The sequence below is a fragment of the Poromitra crassiceps genome, assembly GCF_964638095.1.
Source record: "Poromitra crassiceps genome assembly, chromosome: 3".
Classification (NCBI taxonomy): Eukaryota; Metazoa; Chordata; class Actinopteri; order Beryciformes; family Melamphaidae; genus Poromitra; species Poromitra crassiceps.
The window spans coordinates 8,617,090-8,636,808 of NC_139625.1; the positions used below are offsets into that span (position 1 = coordinate 8,617,090).

General features: G+C 42.2%; 2 protein-coding genes across 4 annotated transcripts in view; one reads left to right on the plus strand and one right to left on the minus strand.

The window, feature by feature from the left end:
• The window catches only part of LOC310774280 (putative ATP-dependent RNA helicase DDX4), a gene marked incomplete at both ends in the record, with an annotated part of 249,099 nt that overhangs the window by 62,804 nt on the left and 166,576 nt on the right, over nt 1–19,719 (minus strand). The window lies entirely within an intron of this gene.
• LOC310774090 (ubiquitin-protein ligase E3A-like) overlaps nt 1–19,719 on the plus strand; it is a 50,004-nt gene that overhangs the window by 3,226 nt on the left and 27,059 nt on the right. For all 3 annotated transcript variants that reach the window (XM_083634151.1, XM_083634152.1, XM_083634153.1), the window contains 4 exons: nt 1,834–2,144; nt 2,668–3,539; nt 3,964–4,350; nt 8,911–9,055. In XM_083634151.1, the coding sequence (XP_083490277.1) occupies nt 1,834–2,144; nt 2,668–3,539; nt 3,964–4,350; nt 8,911–9,055 (1,715 nt within the window). The remainder of the gene's footprint in view (nt 1–1,833; nt 2,145–2,667; nt 3,540–3,963; nt 4,351–8,910; nt 9,056–19,719) is intronic.

Sequence of the window (19,719 nt, forward strand, 5' to 3'; positions counted from 1 at the left end):
GCGATGAAGAATATAGCGACATTAACCGGGCTGTGAGAGCAGAGAAAACACTCGCAGCTGCAAAAGCACCCTTCAGGGTCTGCATGTAAAGTCTGCACATACCTCTCTCTCTCTCTCTCTCTCATATAAAAAAAAAAAAAGAGTCACGTGAGTGTGGCGTTTGAGGCCATCTGACTGTAATCTGTCGCTACAAAAGAAATAAACTGGATGTGTATTAAGCGCAAATTATGCTCGAGCGAAATTGACGGTGCTGACTGCGCCGAGGGGGTCACCGCAGCTGGGCGTAGCTCCTCGAAAATGTGACTCCGTGGCGTCAACTCCTTGTTGTGAGGAATGAGGCAATGCCATTTCCTCATTTAACAGTGCTTGTCCCTCATCTAGCAAAGCCTTCTGCAGGCTCACCGGAGTGAGTTTTGAAATGGAGGGACAATAAAATGTCCCCCCACCGGCATGATTGCAAGTTCTTGGTAAACGACGTGATAACGTTTTGGACGTGTTTTGGACGAGTTACGTTCGAGTATGCACAGTCTCGCTGTCGCCGCTCGTGGGCGGCAAGGCTCAAGTTGAGGCTGCGCAGAACCATGCCGGGCGCTTTACTCATTGTATTTACTGGGCAGACCATGTAACTAACTTTGCAGTCTGGGCCATCTATGTGCTGTACCACAGTGCTGCAGTTTACATTATATTTTTATTTTTGAGACAGGCAAATGTCTCAAACATAGACTGATATCAGAGGATGTTGTTGAGTACATGGCTATATAATTTGTAAAGATTTTATTATAAAAAATATATGCTGTATTATCTTTTTTTTTCTTTCTTTTTTTTAAGATAATTTTATTTCAAATTGTTTTTAATTTTTTTTTTTTTTTTTTTTTCAAATTTTAATATATTTCATGTCACTATTTTAGTCTGTGATACCGTGAAACCGTGGTATATTTGTACAAGGTCATACCGTCAAAAACTCATACCGGCACATCCCTAATTACCATTTTGTTTATTATATCACAATCGCAAATCGCAGTATTGTCCACAGTAATCGCTAATCGCACCTTTTCCCCAAATCGTGAGTGGCTGCATGCTTGTTTTGATACAGTGCTGCTTTGATTTGATGGATCGCTGACATCACGATAGGTACGGTGGGCAGCGAGGGTCACATTGGTCTCAGCCGGTCTAAGCACATAAAAAAATATGCTGTGATTCCAAATTAATTACCAGCCAGCTGGCGGGTGACCTACTTTTATTTGTATCCACTAAACTCAAAATTTACCCGCACTTGTTGTTTTGCGAGTCTTAATTTTGGACCCTGCATTTACATGTATTTTGACTGTCAGTATCAGCGAGCGTTTCTCTCTTTGCTCAGTGCTTTTGAGGCTGACTTGAGTGATAAAAATGTCACAATATTTGATGCACACGACACGTTGTTTTTCTGAAAAGTACATGACACTAGCATGCTAATGATTTCCTACAGGCTTCTCCTTCATTCTGATTAATACAGTGGTCAGCATGAAGTGCCGATTATAGGATAACAGAACTCACCTTATGCAGCCCCGCCCACTTGACCCACTGTGTCACGAGCGACTTCCTGTTCAAAACGCCGGCTGTTTTACCTGCTCAAACGAGTCTGACTCACCTGCTCAAACCTAGTTTTGACTCGCATACGAGTCAGACTAGGTTTATCGGTCACAGGAAGTGTAAACGCAATCGGAAACCTCCGATTGGGTTTACACTTCCCGTTAGTCGGTCGCGAGCCAAGACGATCTCTCTTCTACATAAGGCGAATAGGGTTCACTCGGTGTTGCTGCTAACATGTTGTGCCCGTACCTCTGCATGCAGGAAGCGAGCAGCTGCCAAACATCTCATAGAGCGCTATTACCATCAGTTAACTGAGGGGTGTGGAAATGACTCGTGCTCGAACGTACGGTGTGCCTCGTCGACGGGCTTCCACCGCATGGACAACAACGCGGCGGCGGTCAAGGCCCTGGAGCTGTACAAGGTCAACGCCAAACTGTGTGACCCCCATCCCTCAAAGAAAGGCACCACCTCCGCATACCTGGGGAGCAGCGCTGCTCACAACAACTCAGCCTGCAGCAACAGCAAAATCAACCACAAAGACGCCGGCCATTCTGTGAGGGAGGATTTCAGAGGTCAGTTTTATCAGCCGGAATCGTCAACCACACAGTGTCGGTGAATGAAATGGAACGGAATGCTGCACTCGGGCTGTCAAAGAATATTCTATGTTCGAATATATATTTGAATATAACAATGAAAAGAATATTCAAATGTGGAAATTGATATTCGAATGTATTATTATTATTATTGAAAAAAAAAGTACAGCAGTGGACAGTTTAGTCTTAATTCATACATGTGTGCCGATTTTCTTTCTCCTAATGCTAAAATAATAGAGTGAAGACTCTTTTTTACTCTTTTTTTGTGATTATTAGTGACACTTGCTGTAGCTTCTCAATTGGTGACTAACTTGATGTTGTTACTTGATGACATCAAATATTAGATTCCTGGTTCATTAATGTGAATTGTCACACTGATATTGACACTTGTCACTGATATTTTTATTATTTTCACAAATGTTAATTTCTAGCAGAATCGGGATGGAAGTTTTGCCACATATATTTTTCCTTTTGACCGTACCATGTCTCATTTTGTGCCCAGATGTGACTTACCTGACAGAGGAGAAAGTGTATGAGATCTTGGACATCTGCGGAGAGAAGGAGGATTACTCCCCTCTGATCCGAGTAATAGGCCGAGTGTTCTCCAGTGCCGAGGGTCTGGTGCAGAGCTTCCGGAGGTCCAAACCTCACACCAAGGAGGAGCTGAAGTCCCTCCAAGGTAAGGACGAAGATAAGGACGAAGACGAGAAGGAGGCGGCCGCTTGCTCGACCACAGCTATGGAGGAGGAGGACTCCCCTGCCTCGTCTTCCACGGCCAGGCTCGGCGAGGGCTCCTCGGGGGGCGACAACGACAACCAAAAGCTGGGCCCCGACGAGGTGTCGGTGGACATCGAAGCCGTGCGGCGGGTCTACGAGCGCCTGCTGTCCAACGAGAAGATCGAAGCGGCCTTCCTGAACGCACTGGTCTACTTGTCGCCCAACGTGGAGTGCGACCTGACGTACCACAACGTGTACTCGCGAGACCCAAACTACCTGAACCTGTTTGTCGTCGTGATGGAGAACAGCAACCTCCACAGCCCCGAGTACCTGGAGATCGCACTCCCCCAGTTCTGCAAGGCCATGAGCAAGCTCCCGCTGGCCGCCTTGGCCAAGCTGGTGCGCCTGTGGTCCCGCTACAGCGCCAGGCAGATCCGACGCATGATGGAGACCTTCCAGCAGCTCATCACGTACAAGGTGATCAGCAACGAGTTCAATAGCCGCAACCTGGTCAACGACGACGACGCCGTGGTCGCGTCCACCAAGTGCTTGAAGATCGTCTACTATGCAAACGTGCTGGGCGGAGACCTGGACATGGAGCACAACGAGGAGGAGGACGAGGAGCCCATCCCGGAGTCCAGCGAGTTGACCCTGCAGGTAGGGATGTTCACGATTAATCGATTATCCATCAATTGATTGTTACTAATTTGATCGATCAAACATATCATATTTATTTATTTAAATGATTTACCAGCACAAGGGCACAATTTAACTTTCACTGCTCATACAGAGGAAAAAGAAAGCCAAGCGAGCCAGCAAAAAGTTGAGTGTAGGAGAATCACACCCCAAAAGACAATAGTATGCATTGTAAACATTGTAATACAATGTTGAAATACAGCACGAGTTTGCTGGGTTGATAAACTTGTTGACAGGAGTTAAAACACGCATTTTATATTTTCTACTGTCAAAAGCATTTTTTTTTTTTTTTTTTTTTTTTTTTTTACATAATCGATAATTGATCGTTAATGCGAGTGACGGTCGATTTAAGGAAATTGATTAAAATGCGCATCCCTGCCCGCAGGAGCTGCTGGGCGAGGAACGGCGCAACAAAAAGGGCCCGCGAGTGGACCCGCTGGAGACGGAGCTGGGCATCCGCACCAACGACTGCCGCCGGCCGCTCATCCCCTTCGAGGAGTTTGTGAACGAGCCTCTGAACGAGGTGCTGGAGATGGACAAGGACTACACCTTCTTCAAGGTGGAGACCGAGAACAAGTTCTCCTTCATGACCTGCCCCTTCATCCTCAACGCCGTCACCAAGAACCTGGGCCTGTACTACGACAACCGCATCCGCATGTACAGCGAGCGCCGCATCACCGTGCTCTACAGCCTGGTGCAGGGCCAGCAGCTCAACCCCTACCTGAGGCTCAAAGTGAGGCGAGACCACATCATCGACGACGCCCTGGTCAGGGTACGTGTGTCAACAATGCCAATTCTCTCTTTCCTGATTAAAAGAGCAAATCCCTTCTGCCTTTCTAATGTCCGTTACCTTTTTGCTCTGCATGGTTCCCAGGTATAGACCTTATTCGCTAACCCTGGACGGCACCATATTGTTGACATACCGTCCTGCGCGCACACAACGCCGCAGCTGACAACTAGTAACAGCCTTATTGTCGTTTCTGTTCCATTACAAAATAGCGATGGTAATGACACCAATAAAAACCCCACAGTTGTTATTTGTATGCTGCCGACGGCAGCCCGTTAATGCCTGTAATAAATAAACAAAAGAACGAGGTGAACAGACTTTGCTGTGAGGAGCTGTCAGAAGGTTTCACCTGTCTCAACTAACTATCCACACACCTCTCCTGTGCTGAGGACGTTAGAGATAGAAACAAACCACGGGGACTTTATTGCTGTCATTACTACAGCCGTGTATAACGCAGGTCACCATCCGAACACAATTGGAACGATACAGGTAACGCTAACAGCGGCTAGCTTCCTATAAACGCTGCTCCACAATGGCTTGAGAGCTGCTGCGTTATGTCGACAATATGGCGGCGGTGGGCGTGCCCCAAGATTTTTGCAAATGAAACGGTCTTACCAGAGTGGAGTTATTGGCAGATGTGGTGAGGCAGCGGATGCGAAATAATACAATCAATTCAACGTTAAGCGCCTAGAAGCTGTCTAAAACTGTAAAACTGAGACAAATGCACAGTCAAGACTGAGTAGATGAAGAATCACTGCTACCTTCAAAGCCAGCAGACTGTTCACACGCACCCCAAGTCCTGCAAACGTAAGCATTTTGAATAAGAGAGCACACGTATGTCAGAGACCTCATTCAACTGTATTATTCTATTAACACATTGAGTGCCACAGCGCTTCAGTAAAATTGTCTGCAGCCTGTGCCAGATTCACTTCCATTCAGTTGAAAACAGCTATAGAATTTTTTCTATTAGGGCTATATTGACAGGGCTGGACTTTTTTGAAACATTGAACACTCCTGCTTCTTCCAAAGAAGAAATTTTGTTTCTAGACAGTTCCATTATGAAATGACAGGCTCTGAAAAAGTGCACTTTCAAGGGTTTTCTGTCGTTTTTTTTTACTTTCCAAGATATAGTCACTTTTATGAATACCTTTTGCACTCTAATTTCGAGCACATTCACTGACTCTGGCTGGTGTTTTCTGATGTGGTGGCGTGGTGTGGTTTCTGTGCAGCCTGCGTGCCCTGAAGCATGCATCGGTTTCCTCTTTGATCACGTCTTTCCCTGCTGTCTCCTGCACAAACTAAAGGATCTGAGGTGGGTGGCGCAGCTCCCGTGTCTATGTTTAAGGTGGCGCCGTGTGATCCCTTGAAGGGATTCATGCTCACTGGCTGGGTACGACCTTAAACAGCAGAATTATGGAATAATATGAATTATGATTTTAGGACGTGCACAGACGTCCTTGGCACTGAACGTTACTTTTTTTTAGGACTTGCACAGACGTCCTTGGCACTCAATGTGTTAACAGAGTGTTTGGGAGACTATTTGCCTCGATTATAAATAGTCACGCTACTTGTTTTTACCCTGCCGTAATAATCGGCCTCGTGAGCGCGGGCAGCGGCCGATGCCGATTAATAAAAAATGCCAATAATCTGCGCCGATTAATCGGCCGACCTCTAGAATGCAGCCGGCGTGGTCCCAGTTTGGAGAATTGGAGACCGGCCGCGTCAGGCAAGCAGAGCTGTCTGCTGAGTGTGAACAGGGTCATGAGCAAAAATGTTTAAAAAAAAAACAAAGGGGAAAAATGCACACACAAAAACATAAACATAAAATGCTTTCTTACTGCTCACCTGGTGTAATCCAAGTCTCCACAAGCCCTGAGATGCCAAGTTGACTCGAAAAGACGTCATTTCCTAGACGTTTTTAGCTTAAATCTGCACAGGTGCTCCAAGAAGTGGTGCTCTGATTTTACTTCTATTTCTTGGAGCAATGTTGCCACAGTAAAACAGGGTGTGAACGATGTATTTTCAAATCAACTTAGCATCTGAGCATTTCATGTTTTGTTTTTGTTTTGTTTTCTGTTCTTTTTGCCCTCCGTTTTTGCTCGTGACAGCTCTACTTGTCTGACGGGGCCGGTCTCCATATCCCCAAACTGGGACCATGTAGTACACTGTACCTCATACAACCCCACATCAAAAAAAATCACAACTATCTGTTTTAAGATATATCTCATTTAAATAAGTAGGAATCTTGCACGCTCGATTCCTAGGGTGGAGAGTCTGGAGAGATGATGCGCCATGGCTGCAGTTATGGAAATGGCCCGCTCCACGGGCTCCCAAAATCGTGACCGACAGACAGACACTGCCCACCCACCTAGGCGCCATCCTGCCACTGTGCATACTATATCACAGTTGCTCGAGTGACATCACTGATCGTCATCACAACTGCCTCAGTTGACATCACAGTTGGGCGATCACAGTTGCTCGAGTGACATCACTGATGACATCACAGTTGCTCAAGTGACATCAGTGATGACATCACTTCCGTCACAAATCGTGACTGACACCACCACGGGCTACCAAAATCGTGACCGACAGACAGACATCGCCCACCCACCTAGGCGCCATTGTGCAACTGTGCGCCATCGGCTCATACTACTACTCACAGTTGCTCGAGTGACATCACTGATGACATCACAACTGCCTGAGTGGCATCACAGTTTAGCAATCAGGTGCTCGAGTGACATCACTGATGACATCACAACTGCCTGAGTGGCATCACAGTTTAGCAATCAGGTGCTCGAGTGACATTCACTGATGACATCACAGTTGCTCGATTGGCATCACTGATGACATCACAATTGCTCAAGTGACATCACTGTTGACATCACTTCTGTCACAAATCGTGACTGACACCGCCACAGACAGACACCATCACCATAGAGCCCACTTAGCCAATTTTAACTAAAAAGATAGTTTGTGTGTTGGTGTCCGGGTAGTGTAGGGGTAGATTTCCTGCCTACCAACATGAGGGTCGCAGGTCGCTGCACTAGCGCCTCCTCTGGTCGGTCGGGGCGCCTGGTCGGGGTGGAAGGGAACTGGTGGGAATATCGTGATCCTCCCACGTGCTACCTCCTGCAGGTGAAGCTCCCCGCTGTCAGGTGAAAAGAAGTGGCTGGCAACTGTGCATGTGTCAGCTCTCCCCAGATCAGCAGAGGGTGGAGCAGTGACCGGAGGCGGAGCAGCCAATAGGGGGGTAGCATGGGGATACATTGGCCAAGTATAATTGGGGAGAAAATGGGGGGAAATCAGAAAAAATAAATAAATAATAGAAGATCATTTGTTTGGGGTCCCCCCCCCCCACAAAATAAGTTTATTTATCTTGTTAGAATCCTTAAAATTGAATCCACTCCTTCTCCCTCATTAAATATTCCAGTATCTATGAATATGCAATATTTCATTTGAAACGTTTTGACTGCTGGACACAAGATGTCTCCTATTTCACTGTAAAGTCCATTCTCAGTGTGTGTGCACTGGAGGCTTCAGGTTTCCACAGCACACTTGTGTAAGTTGAATATTGGACAGGGATTGCCTTCCAAAATATGTGTGCTGTCACAAATCCTGTTTGTAGGCCCGCCTCCTAAAATATGATTTTCAGTGAGCTCAGGGAAACTTTCCACTTTCAGCAGACGCATGTGAAAAGTCAACAGCCTTCTAGTGTCAAACTCTGCACAGACACACATCATTCTGCACAGAGAAGCTCACACATCCTGGACATCCAGACATTCTTGTCAGGTGCACAACCTGACAAGAAGAAAAACTGATTTTTGAGTGGAGGGGGACTTTAACATTGCCCACCCCCAGTTGAGTGATTTTGGTTGTTGTTTTTGTATTGAATTTGCCAAATTTTCAATTGTCATTACAGTTCAAATGAATGTAATATTCGAAGAAGAAAAACATTTTTGAGAGGGGGGGACTTTGAAATTATTTGATTACATTTTTGGGACATATTGCACTGATTAATGAAGCACACATTCTAGGGCTATATGACTCCCAATTATTTTCTTTCTTTCTCCCAAATTATTATTTTTCCATTTAATATAGGGGGTTAGGGTGTTGTGTGTGTGTGTGTGTGTGTGTGTGTGTGTGTGTGTGTGTGTGTGTGTGACGACTTGTCTCTCTCAGACAGCCTCTTCGACAGGTTTCTCAAAGTGAAAACCAAGTTGTGAGGTGACATAAGGGTCCCACGAAAGGCCGACTCACCCCAATCAAAAGCTCAATCATTTCTCGAGCCCTATTTTACAATGATGAAAACATTTATCTTCCTACAATAATTAGGTGTAGTACTTTTGATTTTCATAATTAGGCATCCTTGTATCAATTTCAGCCAAATTGTGGAAAATCCTGCAATATTCCATGTTTTACAGTTGATTCTATTTGCATGACCACATTCCCTGATTCAGTTTCCCCCCCCCCGTTTTGTGAAAACCATACGAGCCTAACATTCTAATTTTGAAGCGCTCTTTCACCATTTCTCTTTGCTCTCTGTAGCTGGAGATGATAGCGATGGAGAATCCTGCAGACTTGAAGAAGCAGCTCTACGTGGAGTTTGAAGGAGAGCAAGGTGTGGATGAAGGAGGTGTTTCCAAAGAGTTCTTTCAGCTTGTGGTGGAGGAGATCTTCAACCCAGATATTGGTAGGAAACCTAATATTAAGAATTTAAAAACCAACATTCTGAGAGTCTAGGCCGATATCCTCGTTTGTTTATCACGTTATGAAGCAGCAGCAGTGACAGATAATACAAGGCTACACGTAGCTCTGCTTGGTGAGCTCAGACAGCAGGGAGAAGTCCGTGTTGAGCCTCGCCTGAATAACTTCACATTTTGTGGCAAATAATAATATCCGCACTCCGTGTCTAACGCTACTTTTGACGGCTGCGTCAGACTGAGAGCAGTTGGATGAAAATCAGGCCGGAGGAGGAGCTTTTTGTCACAAGTTTGTAACCCTGGGAGAAAGTTTACAATGAGCCGTGGACGGTAAGTAGCCTACATGTTTGTTCCTCTGGCTGTGTCTTGCCTGCTGGGTGTCACAGCGTCATCGGCAGAGCCCAGAACGCACAGTATCACCAGAGTTTTTCTTCTTTTTTGTGCAGCCTGACCCCCACCCCCGCAAAGCTTTGATTATGATCGATTTTATCTCCCCAAAAGTGTCGATCGATGCTCTAAATCTGGTATTGGGGACAGCCCTACACTGTTTGATACAACAGTAAAACACAAAGTAAATGACTTGGGGAAAACACTCTGGGGCAAGTAACATGAACAGAGACTTACATTTCCATGTCCAGGCTGCACACGTGTTCCTTCACTGTCGTGTGCAGGGTCGCACCATGTCCATCTGTTGTTCACGTAGTGCAGTGATTCCCAAAGTGTGGGCCGCGGAGGTACTGCAGGTGGGCCGCGGGTGGTCTGCAAACACTCCCGCTTTTCACACGCAATCAAATGGCTGGAGCAACAGTGGAGATCCTGTTATCAGAAAATACAAGAATACTTGAGGCATCCATTGGTACCAAGCTTGTCGGCGAGGGGGCGAAATAACGCTTCAAATGTAGGTTAACTTTGGGAGAGGGAGAACTATTTGAAAGGGGTCCCTTGACCTCTCGGCCGAATGAAAATTGGTTCACCCACGAGTCTCCTCTTTACAGATGAGGTGGCATTTTTCACAGCCTAAATAGCATTAATAGCTTGTGGATTGATTTCTTCTGTTGTTGCTCATCACATTTTTCTCTCAACAAATATGTTATGCATGCAAATACTTCTGATGAGTAAAGGTCCTTACACGTACGGTCCTTATACGGCACGAAATTGCGATGCGAGTTTTGGCCCACCTGTCCATCACAGCCAGCCACAGATGTGTACACGTAGGAACCGAATTTCGGAAAAATCGGCCGTGGTTTGAAAAAATAAACGCCGCAATAACGCTCGGCGAAACTTCGCCGTTGGTATGCACGGTTGCATTGACTGATATAGGTTCGGAAAATATTATTGACGTGCGAATTAATCGCACGAAAAAAACACTCCCGATGTGTAGGGACCTTAAGGGTTGAGAAAAAATATATTGAGTTGATCAAAAAAAATATTTTGCCGAAATGTTTTTGTATGTGGATGGATTATTAATTACCTTTATGCCCCAGTTCACATGCTCTGTTAATGAAATAAAACAATATAAACAACATATAGGGAAATACATCATCTTAGTCCTGTGTGTTGATCAGAGTTGTGATTAAAGGGTTGGTGGGAGACTGTCAGATCACAAAGTGGGCCGCAGCATTCTTAAGTTTAGGAAGCCCTGATGTTGTGACTGTCTTCCCTTTCATCACGCCGCTGCAACTCTCCTCCAGCACAAACTGCAGCTCAACTGGATAGAAACCTTATTTCTATATTATTGTATAGTATCATCTTCCTTCACCATCGCCCCCTCCTGGTTCTACCAGCTTCCGTATTTCCTCCTCTGCTCCTCTTGACAACTCTTTCCCAGGGAAAGTAGCTAATGGTGACTCTGCCCACCCGGGCCAGTGTCGGCGTGCGGTGGTAGCAACGACAAGTGGACCGTATTTACAGTCCCTGCTCAGCCCGCAGCTGAGGGGAGAATGGAGGGAGCCTGGCTGTGCGGAAAGCACTCAGACTTCTCTGGATATAATGTAGACAAGCAAGTAGCTGTACATTTTGGGAACACAATGCCCCATACACATATAGATAAGACCCTTAGCTAAGACTGGGTGGGTTCTGTTGTAACTACTGTAAATGTTTTTAAGACAGCTACATGTCAGCTACATCTATGATGTTGCAGCAGCACAGGAACCTGAACTGCTGCATTGAGGGGGGGGGGCAGTCTATAATTAGTGTTAATTTTGTCGTCTATTTTTAAATTTAGTCGTAGTCTTAGTCCTGTGTCAAATGTCCTTGTTAGTTTTTATCATATTTAGTCAACCCCATCCTCTTTTTGTTTAGTCAAGTTTTAGTCGACTAAAAGTTTGAGTATTTTAGTCTCGTCTTAGTCAATGAAACTAAAAGTCTGAACATTTTAGCCTCGTCTTAGTCTTGGGGAAAAAGGTAGTTGACTAACATTTTTCTTCAGTTTTCGTCAACGAAATTAACACTACATGTGTGTTGGCAAGATACTGAACCCCAAATTGCTCTTGATGGCTGTGCCAGCACCCTGCATGCCAGCTTGCCGCTTAGGGCTGTGAATCTTCCCTGGCCTCACGATTCGATTCGATTACGATTCAGAGGGCTAAGATTCGATTCGATTACGATTATCGATGCATCTTCAATCGATGCATCACTTTTTTCCCCAATACATGATTTATTTTTTCTCACTTTCTTTTTTCTCACTGTGTGGCTACTTTTAAAATAAAAGTGCATTTAGAATTGCATTGTATTATGATCCAAATAAACAACTGCATGTACTTCCATTATATTTTATTCGATTATTAAAAAAAATAAAAAAAATAGTTTTTTTAATAATCGATTTTTGACATTTGTGAATCGATGCAGAATCGTGCACGTCTGCATCGCGATGCATCTTATAATCGATTATTTTTGACACCCCTATTGCCGCTATTGTTGTGTGAATGGGTGAATGTAGGCATTGTAAAGCACTTTGGATAAAAGCGCTATATAAATGCAGTCCATTTATCAACATCGGATGCTCCTGCTGCAGCTACAGGACGAGTGTTAGTAGCCATTTTCCAACTTACCATACTTAAAGTGTAACTAACCTCCAAAACACTTTTTTTCAGCTTTTAACCAATATATATGACTTTGGGGGTGATGTGTGAAGAATTCTGGTCAGAATTTCCACATTTGACACCAAACTGTTGCCATTTTACCATTTGTATCATTTTTCAGCAGCATACCTGGCATAAGCGCCCTCTTAGGGTCAAAGACTGCTTTTTTTTTTCTCTCAAATGAATGGGAGATTAGGAACACATTGACGTCACAGTGTTCCCAAAGACTATGGGATTTCAAGATAATTACTCCCCTACCCCCCCTGTACCCTTTCGGCTCCTCAGAACTCCAAGCCTATTCCTATTGAAGTTTGCTCTTAAAATACTGAACCAAACGTCGTCAAAGTTGGCACATGTCTTAATTATAGTTAGTTTCCTGCTGAATGTGTCACTACTTTATTAATATCTTACCTGGATAAGCTCGAATGATGATGTTTATATTATCAGTCCGAGTTGGAAGCACTGTCTCCAGCCCAGCCAGGCGGGAGCGGGCGGGAGAGAGTCGTACTGTAACCTCATGCACTAGCACCAAGCTCCGGGCGCGCGTGCAGCAGCAGCAGCAGCAGCAGCAGCTCTGTGCTCAGAGCACAGTCTGACATTTCCGCGGCTATCAGTCCGACTTCAGAAGCACTTCTCTCGGCCAGTCTGCTCTCTCATGCACCCGCGGGGGCGCGCGGCAGCAGCACACACCAGCAGTGAGAGGCGGGGGCTCAGCAAACAAATCTCGTCGCAGTTTAGCGGACATGTAAAATATAACGCTATACTACGACGTGACAATGTGACAAAGCTTCTCTAAACATATCGGCTAATATAATATCATCACTGTGTACAAGCAACGCCAACTTTTATGGAAATCAAGTCAGCAGAGCAGAGCGACTGGCTCTGTCTGTGTGTGTGTGCTGCTCGGGGGGATTCGCATGGGAACAGTGTGAGGAGGAGAAGAGCTCTCCCCAAGCCCCAAAACGCAAATTAAAAACGGATTTCATTGCGCGGTTTATCTCTAGTTAGACGAGGGAATTACGTGGAGAAATCTCGCATTGTGTTACCCCAGAGTGAGAGGTTTGTCCTCACTGTGTGCTGTGTGCTGCGAGCAGCGAGGCTCTTAACGTAAGTTTAGACAAGCCACATGCAAGCCACGCACACACACATGGGACAAAATGGGACAAAAATAATTAAATTTCTAGTTCGCCACTGAATGGCCAAATTGATATAACTATCAACCATTTCAGGATTTTCTGTTTCCATACAGGCCACCAGCGTTGGCTAATTGTTGATATTTATAAAGATATCGCCCCTCTCAAATAAATTATTTTTGAGGCAGTAGGCAAACTGTAATGGCGTCGATTTCCGAAAAAAAATCTTGACTTAACACAGCCAAAGAGTCTAGTATAGACAAGAGTATATGTCATTTCTTGGTTTTTTCCATAGGTATTTTCAAATCACTGTTCTAATACATATCTAGGGGGTTAGTCCCCCTTTAAGTTCTGTTTCCTGTAGGGATGCAACGATTATTTTTTTTGATCCACGATTATAGTCTGAGAAAAAACCACGATTATCACGGTTTCACGATTATTGTTATGGACGTATAAAAATCACATGAGCATTCTCTAAATAGAGGTTTTATTGTATTTCCCCCACAATCTTAACAGTTGCTGCCTTCCGGAATACTAATGCACGATATGGATTTTTACAGCCGATAGTATAGGCCTACGCTAACCGATAAATATTCTCCTGGCCAATAACCGATACGTTAAACATACTATTGTTACTTTTTTCACATTTTTGTATTTAAAAAAATAAGTTCTTAACCTGTATTTTATGCACACCTGGGATTAAAAAAAGAAGAAAGGGCAGATGTAGTGAGCAAAGATGGATGATTTAATATTCCATGGCTCTGACCTAATCAAATCTAACTGACATCACTATTGTGAACATAAAACAAACAACATTTCTGATATAATATATATATATATATAATACAAAAAATATTTTATTATTTTATAGAAGCGAAAGCCTATAGCTGCTTAGTCTGCAGAAAAAAACACAAAAGGCATAGTAACTTAGACTCTTATTGGCATGTTACTGGCAACTAAATGTGCCGTCTGAAATGAATTTTGCATTGGGGTCAGTTCTATTGAAGTGATGATGGGGCAGGCATGGAAAGCCTCACTATAAGCCATCATGTGTCGTTTCACTTTTTACTGGAAAATGCTCCCTCTGGATTAAAGAAAGGACACTCTGTGGTGTTGACTGGTGTTTGTTATGTAAATGTGCGCATTTGTTTTCCTTGTCTCAGTCAGATCATGACTGCCAAGCAGCTAGCTACGTTAGCTTCACGTTATTAGGCCTACATGTAACGTTAGCGGGTTGCTTTTGGAGTTGACACAAACCCTTGATGTTTCTTTTCGTGTAAAGCATGAGGTTCTCTATGGTTTAGGCCAGCGCTGGGAGCATGAAGTGCTTTAAATGCGGGGATGTTTGGTCACAACGAGCTTGAGGAACTATGTACGCTAGGCTATGGCCAGCTAGCTAACATTAGCCACAACAGCTAACGTTAACGTCAATGACTGTATGTTAACGCTAAACAAATCCGCTGCCTCTTCCCCACGTTTGGTTTAACGTAACACCAGCTCAGACTTTCCCCTAATCTCAGAAACCTTGCGGGACATGTATTGCAACATTTATGTTGGGCTGGCATCCATGGCTAGGCTACAGACTGGCTACTACTGGGAGACATGGCAGCTGCCTGTGTTTGGTGCCTCCGCTAAATAGTCCGTGCGGAAACGAAGCGAGAGAGACAGGTTCCTCTCCTTCCAGCGCCGTCTGCGCCGCATGGGAGTTTAAACTGACGGACTGTTGTGAAACAAAACACTCGGTGTAGCGGAGCCTCTGCGGTTATATAACCGTGACGTTTTAAATCGCGGTTAATAGTCAAACCGGTTAACCCCTGCATCCCTAGTTTCCTGTTGAGAACTATTTACTCCTAATTGTATTGGCTATTTTTATCACGTGAAACTGAGGGATCCAAAAAGCCAATATTGAATGTTTCCCTTTGATGTTTGAATATGGCGATCAATGAATGGGTTTGGTCATTTACAGTTTATTATCAATGTCAGCACTAGTACAGTCAAGTAATGTTAAAGAGCAAGGCACTAACACTGTCAGCATTACAGGGTCCATTCCCAGTGCATTCACCTATATACTAAAAATAGCACTGTGCATGCATTTATTTGATCCAATAATAGGAGAGTACTGCAGCACACAGATCATCTTAAACAGTCTGTTTGGTGCATAAATCACTGAGGTTTCCATTTAAACCAGTGACACACAACCTTGCCCTACTCAGTCCCTTTCCTCCCTTTATTTTAGATTTGTACTTATGTTAAACTAGGCATCTCGCACACTCCATTCCTAGGCTCGCCTTAGATGTTGGATTTGGTAATATGGAGATATGAGACTAGACATGGTCTTAGATGTTGGATATGGTAATATGGTGATATGAGACTAGATATGGTCTTAGATGTTGGATATGGTAATATGGTGATATGAGACTAGATAGGGTCTTAGATGTTGGATATGGTAATATGGTGATATGAGACTAGATATGGTCTTAGATGTTGGATATGGTAATATGGTGATATGAGACTAGATAGGGTCTTAGATGTTGGATATGGTAATATGGTGATATGAGACTAGATATGGTCTTAGATGTTGGATATGGTAATATGGTGATATGAGACTAGATATGGTCTTAGATGTTGGATATGGTAATATGGTGATATGAGACTAGATATGGTCTTAGATGTTGGATATGGTAATATGATGATATGAGACTAGATATGGTCTTAGATGTTGGATATGGTAATATGGTGATTTGAGACTAGATATGGTCTTAGATGTTGGATATGGTAATATGGTGATATGAGACTAGATATGGTCTTAGATGTTGGATATGGTAATATGGTGATTTGAGACTAGATAGGGTCTTAGATGTTGGATATGGTAATATGGTGATATGAGACTAGATATGGTCTTAGATGTTGGATATGGTAATATGGTGATATGAGACTAGATATGGTCTTAGATGTTGGATATGGTAATATGGTGATATGAGACTAGATATGGTCTTAGATGTTGGATATGGTAATATGGTGATATGAGACTAGATATGGTCTTAGATGTTGGATATGGTAATATGGTGATATGAGACTAGATATGGTCTTAGATGTTGGATATGGTAATATGGTGATATGAGACTAGATATGGTCTTAGATGTTGGATATGGTAATATGGTGATATGAGACTAGATATGGTCTTAGATGTTGGATATGGTAATATGGTGATATGAGACTAGATATGGTCTTAGATGTTGGATATGGTAATATGGTGATATGAGACTAGATAGGGTCTTAGATGTTGGATATGGTAATATGGTGATATGAGACTAGATATGGTCTTAGATGTTGGATATGGTAATATGGTGATATGAGACTAGATATGGTCTTAGATGTTGGATATGGTAATATGGAGATATGAGACTAGACATGGTCTTAGATGTTGGATATGGTAATATGGTGATATGAGACTAGATATGGTCTTAGATGTTGGATATGGTAATATGGTGATTTGAGACTAGATATGGTCTTAGATGTTGGATATGGTAATATGGAGATATGAGACTAGACATGGTCTTAGATGTTGGATATGGTAATATGGTGATATGAGACTAGATATGGTCTTAGATGTTGGATATGGTAATATGGTGATATGAGACTAGATAGGGTCTTAGATGTTGGATATGGTAATATGGTGATATGAGACTAGATATGGTCTTAGATGTTGGATATGGTAATATGGTGATATGAGACTAGATAGGGTCTTAGATGTTGGATATGGTAATATGGTGATATGAGACTAGATATGGTCTTAGATGTTGGATATGGTAATATGGTGATATGAGACTAGATATGGTCTTAGATGTTGGATATGGTAATATGGTGATATGAGACTAGATATGGTCTTAGATGTTGGATATGGTAATATGATGATATGAGACTAGATATGGTCTTAGATGTTGGATATGGTAATATGGTGATTTGAGACTAGATATGGTCTTAGATGTTGGATATGGTAATATGGTGATATGAGACTAGATATGGTCTTAGATGTTGGATATGGTAATATGGTGATTTGAGACTAGATAGGGTCTTAGATGTTGGATATGGTAATATGGTGATATGAGACTAGATATGGTCTTAGATGTTGGATATGGTAATATGGTGATATGAGACTAGATATGGTCTTAGATGTTGGATATGGTAATATGGTGATATGAGACTAGATATGGTCTTAGATGTTGGATATGGTAATATGGTGATATGAGACTAGATATGGTCTTAGATGTTGGATATGGTAATATGGTGATATGAGACTAGATATGGTCTTAGATGTTGGATATGGTAATATGGTGATATGAGACTAGATATGGTCTTAGATGTTGGATATGGTAATATGGTGATATGAGACTAGATATGGTCTTAGATGTTGGATATGGTAATATGGTGATATGAGACTAGATATGGTCTTAGATGTTGGATATGGTAATATGGTGATATGAGACTAGATAGGGTCTTAGATGTTGGATATGGTAATATGGTGATATGAGACTAGATATGGTCTTAGATGTTGGATATGGTAATATGGTGATATGAGACTAGATATGGTCTTAGATGTTGGATATGGTAATATGGTGATATGAGACTAGATATGGTCTTAGATGTTGGATATGGTAATATGGTGATTTGAGACTAGATATGGTCTTAGATGTTGGATATGGTAATATGGTGATATGAGACTAGATATGGTCTTAGATGTTGGATATGGTAATATGGTGATATGAGACTAGATATGGTCTTAGATGTTGGATATGGTAATATGGTGATTTGAGACTAGATATGGTCTTAGATGTTGGATATGGTAATATGGTGATTTGAGACTAGATATGGTCTTAGATGTTGGATATGGTGATTTGAGACTAGATATGGTCTTAGATGTTGGATATGGTAATATGGTGATATGAGACTAGATATGGTCTTAGATGTTGGATATGGTAATATGGTGATATGAGACTAGATATGGTCTTAGATGTTGGATATGGTAATATGGTGATATGAGACTAGATATGGTCTTAGATGTTGGATATGGTAATATGTAGGGGTGTCACAATATATCGTCCCACGAAATTTCGCGATAGTAAAACGTCACGATATGTATCGTTGAGATGAAATCTCATATCGCAAAAAAAAAAAAAAAAAATTTTTTTTTTTTTTCAAAAATAGACTAAGAAACGTCTTTGTTTGTTGAAGTTCAATGTGTGGAAAGTAGTTCAGTTGAACAAGTCTCTGAAGAGACACATGAGAAGTTATACAGGAGAGAAACCATTCAATTGAGTTTCTGGCAAAACTGTTTACTTGACAGGAAAAACTGAAGCATAAAAAATAGACTAAGAAAAGTCTTGTTGTTTGAGTTTGAAGAAAAACTGAAGATGCATAATGAGAATTTATACTGCTGAGAAACCTTTTAGTTCAAAGTAAATCTAAGTGACGGTGTAACTCATTCTATTTCAAGATAAGCCTTATCTCCAATCTCATGTTTTTTCTAGTTATTGTAATAACAATTTCCCACAACAGCATGTTTTGTATTTGTGCATTTCAAATAAAATACTACTTTTCCAGTCATATATTGTCATTATTCAAGTTTAAAAAAATATTGTTAAAATCGTATCGTATCGTATCGTTATCGTGAACCCAGTATCGTGATACGTATCGTATCGTGAACTGAGTGTATCGTGACACCCCTAGTAATATGGTGATATGAGACTAGATATGGTCTTAGATGTTGGATATGGTAATATGGTGATATGAGACTAGATATGGTCTTAGATGTTGGATATGGTAATATGGTGATATGAGACTAGATAGGGTCTTAGATGTTGGATATGGTAATATGGTGATTTGAGACTAGATATGGTCTTAGATAGGGATGTCCCGATCACATTTTTTTTGCTCCCGATCCGATCCCGATCATGTGATTTTGAGTATCTGCCGATACCGATTTTTCCCGATCCGATCTTTCGGCAATGCATTAAGAAAAAAGAAAAGAAAAAACTGCAATTAAGTTGACCCTTAAGATTGTTTTTTTATTTAACAGTATCCAACTAACTATCCATTATATCCAACATGGATATGGCTTTTTTATTTAACAGTATTCATTATATCCAACATGGATTCAAAATTTAAAACAAAATAAAATAAAGCTTATCAGTGGTGCACCACAAAATAACCATGTAAACTAAAACAAATGATGTGCAGAATAGTGCAATAACAATGTAAATCAGGAAATGCGTTTGTTTTGGTAAATTCTTCTGCTCTGTGCGACACTAAATAAATGAATGATGATATGTAATTTAAAACCAAAACTAAGGCCTCAGGATGAGTTTAAGACGTGAACATGGTCATGTTTGTTGAAAAAAAAAAAAAAAAATTTTTTTTTTTTTTTACTCCCGATCTTTTCCC